This window comes from Megalobrama amblycephala, linkage group LG13, assembly GCF_018812025.1.
Source record: "Megalobrama amblycephala isolate DHTTF-2021 linkage group LG13, ASM1881202v1, whole genome shotgun sequence".
In the NCBI taxonomy this organism is placed as follows: Eukaryota; Metazoa; Chordata; class Actinopteri; order Cypriniformes; family Xenocyprididae; genus Megalobrama; species Megalobrama amblycephala.
In genome coordinates, this window is record NC_063056.1 from 4,020,992 (window position 1) to 4,036,221 (window position 15,230).

The 15,230-nt window shown below is 35.4% G+C and overlaps 1 protein-coding gene across 4 annotated transcripts in view; it reads right to left on the reverse strand.

Annotated features, from left to right (window-relative positions):
- LOC125242849 (LIM domain-containing protein 1) overlaps positions 1-3,534 on the reverse strand; it is a 54,084-nt gene extending 50,550 nt beyond the window's left edge. Inside the window, exon 1 of one of the 4 annotated variants that reach the window (XM_048151843.1) lies at positions 1,890-3,534. In XM_048151843.1, coding sequence (XP_048007800.1) covers positions 1,890-2,925 — 1,036 coding nt within the window. In that variant the 5' untranslated portion in view covers positions 2,926-3,534. The remainder of the gene's footprint in view (positions 1-1,889) is intronic. The other 3 variants (XM_048151844.1, XM_048151845.1, XM_048151846.1) reach the window with 3 other exon arrangements.
- Positions 3,535-15,230: the final 11,696 nt, after the last annotated feature.

A 15,230-nucleotide genomic window follows, 5' to 3' on the forward strand; every position in this document is an offset into this window, starting at 1 on the left:
AACCCAGTGGTTGGGATAAATGTTTGCCCAACCTGCTGGGTAGTTTTATTTAACTCAACTATTGTTTAAAAATTACTGTATTGTTTGCTTAAAATAAAACCCAAAGTATGTTTGAAATAAACTATTAATATGTTTAATAATGAATATTTATTAATAAGTTTTATGAATGATATTTAAACAGTAAACATTTATTAAATTGCTTATTATTAGTGTTGCCTCTAGCAATTATGTGCCTGATTTTTAATTTCCAACCTATTTTGGGTTCATTTTAAGCCAGACATATAGTAAGTTTTAAACAATAAGGCCCAGTTTCACAGACAGGGCTTAGGCTAAACCAGGATTAGACTGTAGTTCAATTAGGATATTTAAGTAGTTTTTATAAACATACCCTAGAAAAAGACATTGCTGGTGTGTATCTTAAGACAAAACAGTGGCAGTGACATATTTTAAGATATGTCAGTACAAGTTGCTTTCAGTTAAAACAGCTTAAGTCTTGTCTGTGAAACCGGGGGAATATGTTTGCCCAACATGCTGGGCAGTTTTAACCCAATCGCTGGGTTTGTCAATTTTCAACCCAACCTGGGTTGTTTTTAATCCAGCATTTTTTATAGTGTACTGTATCTGAAAAAATGTAAAGTGTATTTAAGTTATATCTTTGCTCTATTGTATTTTTCCTACTGTGTTTAATTTGCTTCTTTGTTCTTATTTTTCATTAAAATAAAATAAAAATAGCTATATGGAGATAAATTTAGTGCATCATCCGGGTATTTAAAGTGCAATTTTTCTTTCTGAAATTTTCTGTGTGAACACACTACTCGCACTATTTGTACTTAAAAACGTCAGAATAGTGCACAAGTACGTGAATTGAGACATTTCTCAAAATATCCTCTTTAACGCTCCACAGAAGAAAGAAACTTTTGTTTTGGAAATATATGAGGTTGAATTAACAACAGTATTTTAATTTACAGGTGAACTACCCCTATAAATATACATATAGTAGTTGAATTAATATATAAAATACTGTTGTTAATTCAACCTCAATGAGGTTGAATTAACAACAGTATTTTAATTTACAGGTGAACTACCCCTTTAAATATCCCATTTTTTGGGATAAATATCCCATTTTTTGTATAGTATAATGCAATGTAAGTCGCTTTGGATAAAAGCGTCTGCCAAATGCATAAATGTAAATGTAAATGTAAATCTTCCCTGAGCTTCTTGACTTTAACCAAAATCCTTTTACTCCTATGTCAATAACTTGTAACTAAAATAAACTGAAACTAATCTCAACATTGAGCATAAAAGATAATAAAATACCTTATGTGTTTGGTTTTGCGATATAGCCTGCAAGAGACATTTGGCAGGTCGTTTGCAGAGGCAAATGTGAATGAATACAGATTTGTTTTGCAGGAGGGGGCGAGGGGTGGCAATGTTAGTTTAGGGTGGCTTCATACTCAGCAGGCACTGTGCGACAGGGAGGAAACTTTCCTTAGTGAGAAATCTCCATTAGCTTGAACTTTTCAAGGAAAACATACTCAGCCTAACTCAATGGAAAAAAAGAAAAGAGCTAACAGCAAAGTCTGCCTTTGGTGATTAAACCGTGATGAAATAAAAGAAATTAACAACAGATGAGGAAGAAAGCAGGCCCAGGAATAGCTTCTGGAAAGGAAAAAGTCTGGAAAGGCACCGGCAGCAGGGATCTACATTGCTCTTTCACACACACAATTGACTGTATGGCTCATTGTGGCAAGAACCACACACACATATATGGAGGGAAGGTCAAGTGGAAACAGGCAGAGGGTTTTTCAATCAGCAAGCTGCTAAATACAATTGCAGATGTGAAAAAGATAAATAGAAAAACACACTGGCAGTGATCACGTTGTGCTTACCAAAGTACTCAGCCTTTGGCTGGACGTCCATCTCCTTTTCCAGCCGTTCAGTTAGAGCTTCTAATTTTATTTCAGCCGCAGATGGCCCCTGATCTGTCTGTACTTGGAGGGTCTGGCATGGCAGTTTGAGTGCCCGAGAAGGGCTGGGAGACTCATCACGGGACGACTCCACAGGGGCCGCCACTGTGGGAACAGCCGTTGTCAGGTTACTGGGTTGGAGTGGCTCACCTTGCTTCCCTCCATGGGACAGTGGAGGTGGGGTCACCTGGGTAAGGGAGGGGGTGCCAATGTTATGAGCTGCCCCGTTTTGTGTTGGTCCACTGGCAGAGATGGGTTGACCAGGGCTAACTTGAAGAGGCTGGTGATATGAATCCCTATATGTTCCTGTGGGTGACTGTGAGGGAGACTTCCCTGAAGGGGCAAAGGTTTGAGAGAAGCCCTGGGACACTGGAGAATGAGCTCCATGTGGGCTAGAACTGTTCGAGAAAGGAGATGATGGCACCTGAGAGGGGTAGCCGCTTCTTGACGCCCATGTGCCAGGGGGGCTGGTTGAGGGCGATGCCCGGGCTGGCACTGGTATTGGGTTAACAGCATTTCCAATCTCCTTACTGCTGCTGGATCCATCGTGTAAGCCGGCTGAATGATGTTTTTGTCCTTCGTAAGATATGTATGGAGTCACATTGGCAGTGCCAACCATTGGTCCGGACATGATGGGTGGTTTGGCTGCTGCTTCACCTCCTTGTCTATAACTATTGATGGGTGGTCTGTCTTTGGTGTAAAATGTGTTATCTGACACTTTCAGATTACTTCCATTGATCCTTGCTGGCACACTTTCGCTTCTTGCCATCTCCTCTTGCTGTTTTTGCATGTGTATTTTGGTCATTTTTGAGGCAAAAACCCTCCTGGTTTCTTCAAAATCCGGGTTGTTTCCTGCATCTCTCTTCACGCGAAATAAGCCGTCCTTCGATGCTTCATACATGTTCAAGTCCTCGATGAATTTACTCGCCTCAAGTCCCAAATCGTCGTATTTATCCATGTTTACAAATGGAAACACACTCAGAAAGTTTAAGTTTTAAGGATCTCCAGCAGTGGGTTTAGTCAAACCATTGAAGAGGGGGTGATGGGGAACAGCTGTTCACCTGTGAAAATCAACGGACAATAATAATAATGTCACTCAAAACTGAAAAAGCCACGTGACGAGTTTAAGTTTCCACACAGATTACATCCACTAAAAAAGTAAAAAAAAAAAAAAAAAAATACTCCGCTAAGTGAACAGGAACAGTAAATCTGAGTAAAAACTAGTGTAAGTGAAGACAGCGACAAAAAGCAGAAACTCCAACGAACTAAAGAAACGGACACGAGCAAAACTGTGCGCTTCCGTTAACTTTCGGAGACAGCAGTCGGTTTAAGTCTGACGAAACCCGACAGAAACTGTAAAATCTCCTCAACACCGGACGAGAGCTAGTTTAAACTGCTCCTTTAATAAACTCTTCTCCTCAATGAGAGAGATTGAGCGGCTCCCGCCTCCTCTGCTCGCGCCGAGTTCAGTGTGTGAATGAAGAAGCGCGAGACACTGGCAAGAGCGCGCGACCAGCTGTGCGGTTCACGAGCGCGCTCAGAGGAAAACAGGACCGCGGGGAGCCGCTTCTCACGATCCCCAGGATAAATAATCATGATCAGTCTTTCTGGTACTTTTGAGAGCTTGTACTTGAAAGAGAAGCGGACTCTCTATACTATCATGAGGTTGCGTTGTAATTTCACATGATTAAAGTACATTGAGGAGAATTTGCTCACCACAACACACATGGAAATAATCCAGCACTTCATTTTATAGCCTATATTATAGAGAATTTGACATCTAACGTTTATTTTGAGATGGATGCCAAATGAGGACAAACAAAACTGAAAAATTTCAATGAAAGGTTTTTATTTAAAGGATTAGTTCACTTTCAAATTAAAATGTTCCTGATAATTTACTCACCCCCATGTCATCCAAGATGTTTATGTCTTTCTTTCTTCAGTTGAAAAGAAATTAAAGTTTTTGATGAAAACATTCCAGGATTATTCTCCATATAGTGGACTTCAATGGAGCCCAAACGGTTGAAGGTCAAAATTAGTTTCATTGCTCATTTTCTTAAAAAAATGTTTAAAATTTTTATACGTTTTAACCATAAATGCTCATCTTAAACTAGCGCTCTTCTTCTTCTCTAGAATTCCAGCAGTGTAGACACTGCTAAGTGTATTACTGCCCTCCACAGGTCAAAGTTTGAACTAAATTGACATATACAATATGCTAGTGCAAGTATTATTACAATTAATTCAAACTTTGACCTATGGAGGGCAGTAATACACTTAGCAGGGTCTACACTGCTGGAATTCAAATAGAGACAAAGAATAAGAGAGCTAGTTCAAGATGAGCATTTATGGTTAAAACGTATAAAATTTTTAAACATTTTTTAGAAAATGACCGATCGTTTCACTAGATAAGACCCTTATTCCTCATCTGGGATCATGTAGAACGCTTTGAAGCTGCACTGAAACTGTAATTTTGACCATCCTGGAATGTTTTCATCAAAAACCTTATTATCTTTTTTCGACTGAAGAAAGAAGGACATGGACATCTTGGATGACATGGGGGTGAGTAAATTATCAGGAAATTTTCATTTGAAAGTGAACTAATCCTTTAATTAGGGCATTTTCATTGTTTTCACATTTAGTCCCAAAAATTTAAGTTTTGTCATCATTTATGTTCCCAACCTGAATGGCTTGCTTTCTTCCAAAGAGCAAAAATGATGCTTGCTGAGCCCCAAAAATTAATAAAGCATCATAAAGTACCACATGTACTATACCTATTCCAATTCTTGACGTCATTTGATAGCTCTTTGTGACAAACAGACCAAAATGTAAGATGTTATTCACTGATAGTCTTTCTTTAGCTTTCAAATCTCATTTGCACTTCCACATATTTGAGCTTGGCACTGATAAGACTCATTTTACTCATACTCTATTGCAGATTAGCCATCCGAGTTGGACTATTTATTCAACTTTTGTCATATTGCTGTTGTTGTTTTGTTTTTTAAAGAACTTGAGTGCACGATATTATTCACATCACATGACGCCTCACAATATAAAGTGCTCAAATACACACAATGCACATGTGTTTGGTAGTTAGCATGGAGGCCACATCATCACGACCTCATCTGAAGACATCTGAATGTCAGAGAGTTCGAGAAGCCGAAGCTCCAAACCAAACCATGATGGTGTGACTGAAGAGGAAGTGAAGTGATGGATAACAGCGCTCATGTGATCAGCTCCACAAGCCAAACATTCCACAGCAACATTATCTGCAGTGAGAAGAGGGACAGAAATGCAGTCCCCTATAAGTGATCCCTTAAAGTATGTGGACACTTTAAAAAGTCTGATTGTGTTTGAATTAGCTGCAAAATATTAAAATTAAGAGTCATTTGCATTTAAATGCTGCAGGATCTTTTAATCAACCGCCGTCGCACTGATTTCTAGTCAGTGACCCTCACATTTGCTCAAGTGTTGTTAATCACAATAACTATGAACATGTTCACACCACTCTTTACCCTAGTGAAAAAAAAGTATACTTTATTGTATTTTAAATATATTCCCTTTTTCTATAGTACACTGCAAATATACTAACAAAAAATTTACTATCATTAAATATATAAAAAGTATATTAGTATCATATTTTCACAATGCAACTTTTAACACACTTTAAAATAATTGTACTTTAGTATATTTTCTAAAAAATATATTTTAGAAAAATATACTTGAAGTGTAAGTTCAGTTTATTTATTAAAAGTGTATTTATTTGCACTTTATAAAAATATATTTGAGGTATATTTTAACAGTGTGCTGAAAATGTTCATTGTAACAATGCACTGAAAGTATATTTAAAAAATACATTATTTTATATCCTGAAGTTGTAGTGTATCTAATGTTAAATTTGAGTATATTTTTTAAGTTTACTTCTTCATCCTTGGAATTCATTATATTACTTGTGCTTATTTATTTCAGTATGAATGCATCACAAGCCCATTTAGTATATGCAGTGTAGCCTATGCAATTTTCAAATAAGTGTAAATGTTTATTAAGTTTACACTGGCAGAATCATTTTACAATCGTACACAAATCTATATTAAACAACACACCAGCAGCACAAGTAATGCGAAAAAATATGTCGAGTGGTTAAACTTATCGGAATTCAAATGTCTCTTCAACTTGGTCTGTGACCAATCAGATTTTGTTGCTCACTGCCTTCAGCCAATCAGAGCTGCTGACGTCACGGTCGTCGTCTGAATCCCCTCGTTCAGTCACTCAGGTGAAGTATAATGTCGCAATGTATGATTTATTTAATAAAACACTGAAAGCGCAATATATCGCTCAATCTTGGGGATTCTGACCAGTTCAATCAAGTGACATCACAGCCTGACCATGATGGCGACGACAACCGGCTAATCTAATGGCCTACGCGATCCTGAAAGAACCGGAGAAAAGTGCTGCTATTGGGAGGTGAGTTGTAGTCTACCAGTTAACAAACTTTATTTTATTTTCTTTAACAAACGGAGAGCGATATTTCGGCTTGATATCTCCTTTTTGAGTTTGTGTGTGGTGTTTTATGGCACATGTTTGTATGCAGCACCAAAACATTCATATGATTGGTCAAATCGGCCCGTATTCTGTACGATATTAATTCATAAAGTGTTTTATGTTTGACTATGTACCGAAAACAATATCGACATGCCATTCTGATACAGTTCCCTGCTGCTAATCCTCATTTACTGTTCAAAAATAGTATTGGTTCAATGTAGGATTTAGACAGACTATTGTAAACGTGAATAAAGAGTTGAACATGCTGTCTTATATCTTTGGTATATTCTGTCAACAGATGCTGTTCTCACGAGTCTCTGCGGTCATCATTGTGCCATCAGACACAATGAGAAGCTCATCAGAAAATGGAATATAATGTGTAATTTGTATTTGTGTACAGAGGGTTAGGGTTCTTTAATGAAAAACATGGTAAGTTTTGCTGAATCTAAGTTTAAATAAAAACTATTGGATTTGTCAATGAAATATGTCTCTTCATTAGTGATGTTGTTACATTTTATTTGTTTTAATGGCCTTGAAAACAAATGCATTCAACTTTGGGAAAATGTGTTAGACTGTATTTAAATAGTAGCACAACTGTATTGTGTGAGATTATGTAATTCAAAGTACAGTAGTCAACATTTGAAGTGGATCAGAAAAGTTAGGACAACTTTGATTAAAGGTTTTGATCCGCTTCAAATGTTGACTATATTATACAAAGTATAAGTAATAACAAAGTGTATAGTTATTGACTGCAAAGTGTGTAAAGTTTAATATTTGGAATAAGCCAAAGGTACTGAGCATACAGTATATACTATTACCTGTAAAATATTCATTGTATATTGCTTGTGTTTTCTGAAGACACTCGTAATTATTTTGTAATGTACTTAAATCACAAATAAAGTGTACTTATAACACAAAGTGTATTCATAACAGAAATAAAGTATACTTATAACACAAATAAAAGTATACTTATAACAGAAATAAAGTATACTTATAATACAACGTATATTATAACAAAAAATATACTTTTAACACAAATAAAGTATACTTATAACACAAATTAAGTACACTTTAATATCACTAATCAAGCATGTAATTAGTCCCTACACAGACATATACTTAAAGTGTACTACTTGAAGTTGTTCCAATTTAGTACACATAAGTATACTAAATATACTTAAAGTTGTATTTTAATACTACTTAATTTCAACTTAAATATACTTAGTACAAAATTAGTTGTTTCAAAATAGCACACTTTAAATGAACTAATCATTAACACACTTGAAATATACTAATAATTAGTCTTGCTGAAAGTATACTTAGTATACTTTTTTTTCACTAGGGTATGTTGAGAATTAAATGTTTTTTTATCACTTTAAACCCAGCTTCTTCTTTTGTTTTTTGTGAGAGATGTTTTTCTTGAAAAGTATGCTTTTGCTATCTTTCCATTAGCTAAATATTTGGTTTGATATTTTGTATCTTCAATGACACTCAGGTATTTGTGAGTATGACTAAAAGTATCCAAGTACTTTTTGGAGCCACTATAGACCTGCTGTGCTGACGCTGGTTATGCATTATTGTTGAACAGTATTGATAGTCTAAAAGACTGAGAGCACTATTGGGGCATTTCATTAAAATTATATCAGTATTCAGTACAACCAGGGCCTAAAACTTTTTGCCACACCTGCCAGTGGTCAGTAACTTAAGAAAATTTACCGGCCATAAATATATACATAATATATAAATATATATATATAACCAGACATGAAACATAGATTATTCCTTATTAAAGCTAGTTATTTAGTCAAGAGCAATGAGTGATTGTTCTTTGTCTTTTGTTGATTGATTAACATTAAAAACACAGACAGCAGCAGGAATATTAGGCTGCTGTCACTTTAAGAGCTGCACGGATGCAATATTCTGTTACACGTGCGTTTTATTTCTTTGTTTGCATTCAGTTTAACCTCATGCAGTGTTTGTTTACTGTTTCTTCAATATGACCCCAGACATTTATAGAACATATTTTATGCTGTATTTTGGGGGATATTAAGTGCTTTTTTTTTTTTTTTTTTTTACCTATTTACTGCAAAATTCATCAACTTACACCATAGCATGCATATGAAATATTACATTTATATATATATATATATATATATATATATATATATATATATATATATAACACTTTAATGATGATCAAAATTAAATAAGAGTTGTTTCTGGATATTGATCTAGGTGTTAGAGGCAGAATTCTGCCATCTACTGGTTAGAGAAAAATCTGCAGGAAATATAGTTTTAGAAAAACAGTGTAATTACCATATACATCCAGCAGAGGACCCATAGAGAGCCATTCATTTCTCTGGATGCTCTTACAACAGCTTTTGTTATGTATATTTAGTGAATATATATTTAAACAGTATAAAATACATTAAATCCGTATTTTCATTAAAGTTTAGAATTTTTGTTGTTGTTTGAGGTCTTTTGAAGTGTCTTGTTTTTTCAATAATGCCACATAAATGACACACAAGTTGCCACTAAAAGACAAGACTTGATTGTAATCACATATTATTTATTTCAATAATCCAAATGTATAAAAATAAATAACTTTAGAATAAAAAAAAAAAATCATTTTAAAAAGGTAAATAAAACAACACACAAAATCAGCAATAAGCAGATTTGAACAGGAGTTAAGAGTGAACACACACCAAGAGCGGTGACTTTTTTTTATTTTTACATACCTTTAGAACAACCGAATCAAGCCCAGTTTGTGTGTGTGTGTGTATAGATAGATAATGTAGAAAAAGTCACAAAATTTTATGTAACTGAGATGAGGAATCAATTTTTTTTTTTTTTAACTAAGGAAAAGTTTTGACCCCACACACAATATGAGGGTTAAGACAACTGAGAAGTATACTTGCGAAGACGAGCATTTTGACATAATTTAGTTTGAATATGTCTGTTCAAGAGCAAGAAGATGTGAAAGAGAACTCAATTCAGTATTCTCGCGCTGTCTGAGACAGATTTGGTGAGAAACGAATTGACTTCCCTTTCACATATTCTTGACCTTGAATATTTAAATTGGCAAAGCTTTGTGATAATGCAACAATGGCCCATCAACCGTCTCGAGCGTCGTTCACGTTTCACGTTCTTACAATTTTGCATTGTTAGAATTCATAAAAATGGTACTGGCCAACTGGTGATTGACACATTACATATACTCGTCAATGCTGATTTTTAATCACATTTAGTGCTTGGCGAAAAGCTGACTTGAAAAATAAACATGAATTTCCTGATGATCATGATCTCTTTGGAAAAATTACATTAGATCATCTCATGCTTCAGTTGAAGCAAGACAATCTGAGAGTCTGTACAAAGAAGTTACTATGATCAATGACACTAGAAATAATGTATAATGTGAAGTATTTAATATATTTTACATAATATTCGTTGTTTAAAAATGTTACGTTTAAATTAGATGTTGAATCCTAGTTTGTCAATAGTATATTCATACTCTGTTCTCTAAATAGGACGCCTTCGGTGTAAGAATAGGGGATTTTGTTTTGCACATTTTATCATCTTCCAAGTAATAATCAATAATCTGATTCTTTAGAAAAGTAATAACACTCCTCTCCACAAAGAGTAACATGATTTGAGGAAACAATACGAAGAGTTGTGCCAAAGTTTAATGCTTAGGCTTAAGGATTTGTTCAAATTCTTAAAGGGAAACCCAAAAGAAGGTGTTATGGTTACCAAATGTTTTGGTTGACTTCAACTGTAAACAACCTGAGACATTTCTCAAAATATCTTCTTTTATCCATAGAAGACAGTCCTACTGGTTTGGAATGACATTAGTGATTACAGTAACACAATACAATACAAAAAGACACAATGCACAGGAAATAAATACTCTAAAAATATCAAGTTCACAAGTCACATATCATCTGGGACCAAAAAACCCCTTCCTCCTTTTAAAGTCAGCACATTTGAGGAATGTAGGACTTCTGGGAAATTATTCTTCAGTGTTTTATCAGTGAGTCACTTATATAAGGCCATAAGGGACAGCGGTGGGGATCGATTTCAGACTGAATTATGTGAGGTTACTGAGTAACATGGTAAAAAACATGAGCAAACAACAGAGGTACTGTCAGTGAGTGTCCCATCAGGACGTCAATACCCTGAAGGCACAACACTTCATTTGACATGAAAGGCTTCCTTTATGCCGGTTCCTAACTTGTTGTTCACTCAAGTACTGAGAAACATGTTCTCTGATGCATTTGGAGAAGGTCAGACACTCAACATATAAAGCAACACAGTCAAACCCCATTGAGTGAGGCTCTAACTCGAGCGTGGTGTCAGTGTGCGGTGTGTCATTGGGTTGGGCTGCCGAGACTGAGAAAATGGGGCCAAATTACTCCAGTGTTGAAATGTAATGACTCAAGTCTCTCCGTTTTCATTTCCAAAGGGAATGATGGGCATTGCTAAAGCTGTCTGATGGGACCTCATAGTCTTATAAAGGAGAGATCTACTCATTACCTTCAGATTATTGTTCTGTGGTTTCACATGATGTGTCCCTCACTAAAAATGGAAATGTGTTCTGGTTGCATGTTAGTCTCCTTAACTTAAAATGAAAAAGATAGTTCACCCAAAATGTATACCGTTTTAGTGCTGTATATTGTATAATATACCATATTTCATTTTGGGAATATTTTGAATTTAGGGAAGTTTAGATTTATGACATTTTTAAAGTTTAAAAAGACTTTTTTTTTTTTACTTGCTTTTTCTTGTTGATGTTTATTGTTCTTTTTTTTCCTTCTCATTTTTACTTTCATTAACTTTACTTTTATAAATTGTATTGCTTATATTGTGTACAGTGCTTTGAGAAGCTGCTTTATAAAATAAAGTTTATTATTATTATTTTATGTCTTGTGTTTTTTTCCCTTTTTCTGTGCACTGGAAGCATCAACAAAACAAATTCTTTGTGTATATGCATATTTGGCAATATTTTTTATTTGAAAATTCTGTCATCATTTACTCACCCTTGTGTTACCAGGTTTGGTTAGAGACATTTCTCAAAATATCTTATTTTATGTTCAGCAGAACAATGAAAGAAAAAGTCTTTGACCTTGTAATTTTTAATTACAATGTCATAACTGGATCTTCCAGCGAAATTAAAGATGTATGGAAGATTCTCCAATCATTTAATCCGCTCAAACTCCGCCCCTTTCTTTCAATCCTTACAACCGACGACCTGTCCTGTCCCACACTTTATTATTTTTTTATAATCCATTTCACAATACGGATAATCAGACGTGACACTACCTCCGTTGCATCATGATTTCAACATGCATGTGCATTATCTGAAACTGCTTGAAAAACACAAAAGCAAAATTTCTGATACCATTTTATTGCTGATTTGGCTTGTTATTGCAACATATGCTTAGCCAACAGTTTTGAAGACTTCAATATATGGCATATTCATAAAAATACAGTACAAACTGTCCTTGACTATAACCAAAGCATAAACTGGGTGCTTACATGACCGAAAGCTCTGATGGATAGAAATGTGTACCGTATGTGTGTTTTGGGTGTGGTTAGAGCATAAAATGCAAATTGTGAAAGCAAATCTTAGTCAATATAGATTCCTCATTTTCTCAATTTTTGTTTGCATGATGAAATGTAGCTTTTTGCACTGATTTTCTGCATCACTGTGAAAAAAAGATTACTAGATTTTACAAGAAAATACTATTTCAGTATAAAAATACAGAAAAAAACTAATATTGTGAAATATTATTACAATTTAAAAAAAATGGTTTTCTATTTTAATATACTTTAAAATATAATTTATTCCTTTGATCAAAGCTGTATTTTCAGCATCATTACTCCAGTCTTCAGTGTCACATGATCCTTCAGAAATCATTCTAGCATGCTGATTTATTGTCAGTGTTAGAAACAGTTGCGCTGCTTGATATTTTTTTTGAAACCTGTGATACTTTTTTCAGGATTCATTGATGAATAAAAAGTTAAAAAGAACAGCTTTTATTCAAAATAGAAATCTTTTCTAACGATATAAGTCTTTACTATCACTTTTTATCAATTTAAGAATCCTGAAAAAAAGTATTACAGGTTATAAAAAACAAAATCAGCACAACTGTTTAAAACATTGATAATAAATCATCATATTAGAATGATTTCTGAAGGATCATGTGACAATTAAGACTGGAGTAATGATGCTGAAAATTCAGCTTTGATCACAGAAATAAATTACATGTTAAAATATAGCTGCAAGCAGCAATTACAGGGCCAATCACAAAGAGCATGATAAGCCATGCCAACATGGCTGTGAGTGTCAGACCAGCTGCAACAACAAGCAAGTAATGACATTTTAAGATATTTTAGGCAAATAGGCTGAAAAATCATAAATAAGGTCAGATATATTATTGAAAGGTTTATCACAGTCGACCAATAGATGGCGCAGTGACCAAGTTGATGTGGTGTAGTCAGAGTAAGGTGAAAGTTTGGTGTCAATAGGGCAAAGCAGTGCAGAGATACAGCCTCAGAGTCATTTTGGCATCATGCCTCAAATTTGTTGCTGCGCTGTACGAAAACGGTTTTGTCTATCGATATGACATCTATAACTTTTTGCCGGTATGTTCTTAAGGTGATCTTACTCAAATTTGGTGAAAATCGAACTGACAGTCTAGGAGGAGTTCGAAAAAGTAGGTTTTTAAAGAAAATCAAAATGGTGGACTGCACGCTTGGCCAACTATGGCAACATTGGTATCTATGTACTAGGCATGACCCAAGGAATCTATTAACGCAGCATGCCTCAGGTCATGCTTGTGATCTGATCAGTTTGGTCTGAATACGTTAAAGCGTTGCAGAGATACAGCCTTACATCTATTTTTACGAAGTGTTTCGTAAAATTCGTACTTGAGTTATTAGAAAATGGTTTGATGAATCAACAACAACTTTTTGTCGGCATGGTCTGAAGATGATCTGGTTCAATTTTCATGAAAATTGAAGCAACGGCCTAGGAGAAGTTAAAAAAAGTAGGTTTTTCGTAAAATTCAAAATGGCTGGAAAATTTTCATGATGGAAAATGACGTCATAGGGTGCAATTGAATTGTCTTGAGCCAGGGAATCGGAGGAAAAATTTCAGAGGAAGAATTTTGTTTCTAGCCCTTAAAGTGCAGTATGTAAGATTTCTGTCCGCTAGAGGTCGCTAGAAGCCTATTCAAAACAAAAGCGTAGCTTGATGACAGCGAGTTTGGTCGTCACCTCACAGCTGGTGCAAAAAAATAGGGATAGGACTCAGGAAGAAATCATGTTCACGGATGTGATTATTAACGTTACTGTAGTATGAAGCAGAGCAGGAGCGAGTGTTGTGGAGCTGAACGAGGAGCTGGAGCGATTGATCAACACACGCCTCACGAGCAGCGGGACTTTTATTATGACACAGTCGCCGGCGCCGCTTCCGCTTTTCCGGTCATGAGTATGAGGTAACACAGATCTGTTTATCATATTAGATACATTTGAGTGTGTTGAAAATGATGTTATAACGTGACTCTGTGCGTTCGCCCGGCGGCTGCTGTGAGACACTGTTACACACTGCAGTAAGATAGATTGATTTAAGAATATCATATTAAATGCTGGATGGCTTGTGTTGATAAATGGCATGCAATTCATTTTAAAACGTATTGTATGATGGAGAAAAGTCTGTATTACTGTTACTAAAAATAAAGCTGCATCTGATTATGCTATGTTAGCTACTTCACAAAATAGTGTTTTTCTCTGAGGCATGGTAAAGCATGGTACTCGCAAAAAATAAAGAAAATAAGATTTAAACAATAAGACTGAACGTGTTGAGCTACATAACATTAGTTTTCTGTCTATGAATACTGTATATCAAAACAGTTGTTCCGTTTTCTATTAAAACGTGTAAATATTAAAGCGTCTTTGGTGTTTCCATGGTTTCTACAAAATAAAACCGGAAACCGAGGGTAACGTGGGTATGACGCAACTGACAGGCGACTCCTCACACGTCCCGGAGCCTTGGAGAAAATTGCAATGGTTCTATGGGCTTCCATAGACTTCAAGAGCGGAAGGAGAAAGTAATAAGAACGCCAATGGATACAATAGGTTCCACCTTCTGTGCTTGACCCCTAAATATATTAAAAAAAAAAAAAAACATTATTTTAAATTGTAATAATATTTCACAATATTACTGTTTTTTCTGTATTTTTTTGATCAAAAAAAAAAAAAAAAAAAAAAAAATGCAGGCTTTATGAGCATAAGAGACTTCTTTCAAAAACAATAAAAACAGTAATGTGTCCAAACATTTGACCAGTACTGTACATCATTGACCAAAATACGTTCAGTGATGCAGCATCCCCACTGAAATAATGTGATTCATAGTGTGATCTGACGCAGTGTAATCTTTAGCATGTGTGACTCCTGTAATTAAAGACATACAGGAGCGAGTGAGCGTTTGATGAGGTCAGGGTGAGACGTCAGTTATAAGAGCCAGCAGGAATCCCACTGTTGTCTGAAAGCACAGCATGATCTCCACGTCTCCATTTCAGGCAGTGCAGGTCTGTCAGAGGTGTTGTAATGTCAGGCTAAAACCGGCCGTTCAGAAATAGCTCACGACAGGCCTGGAGTTTGAGGTGACGAGGGTTGAGAGGTGGGGCTGGTACAAAAAAAAAGTATCCCATAAACCTGAAA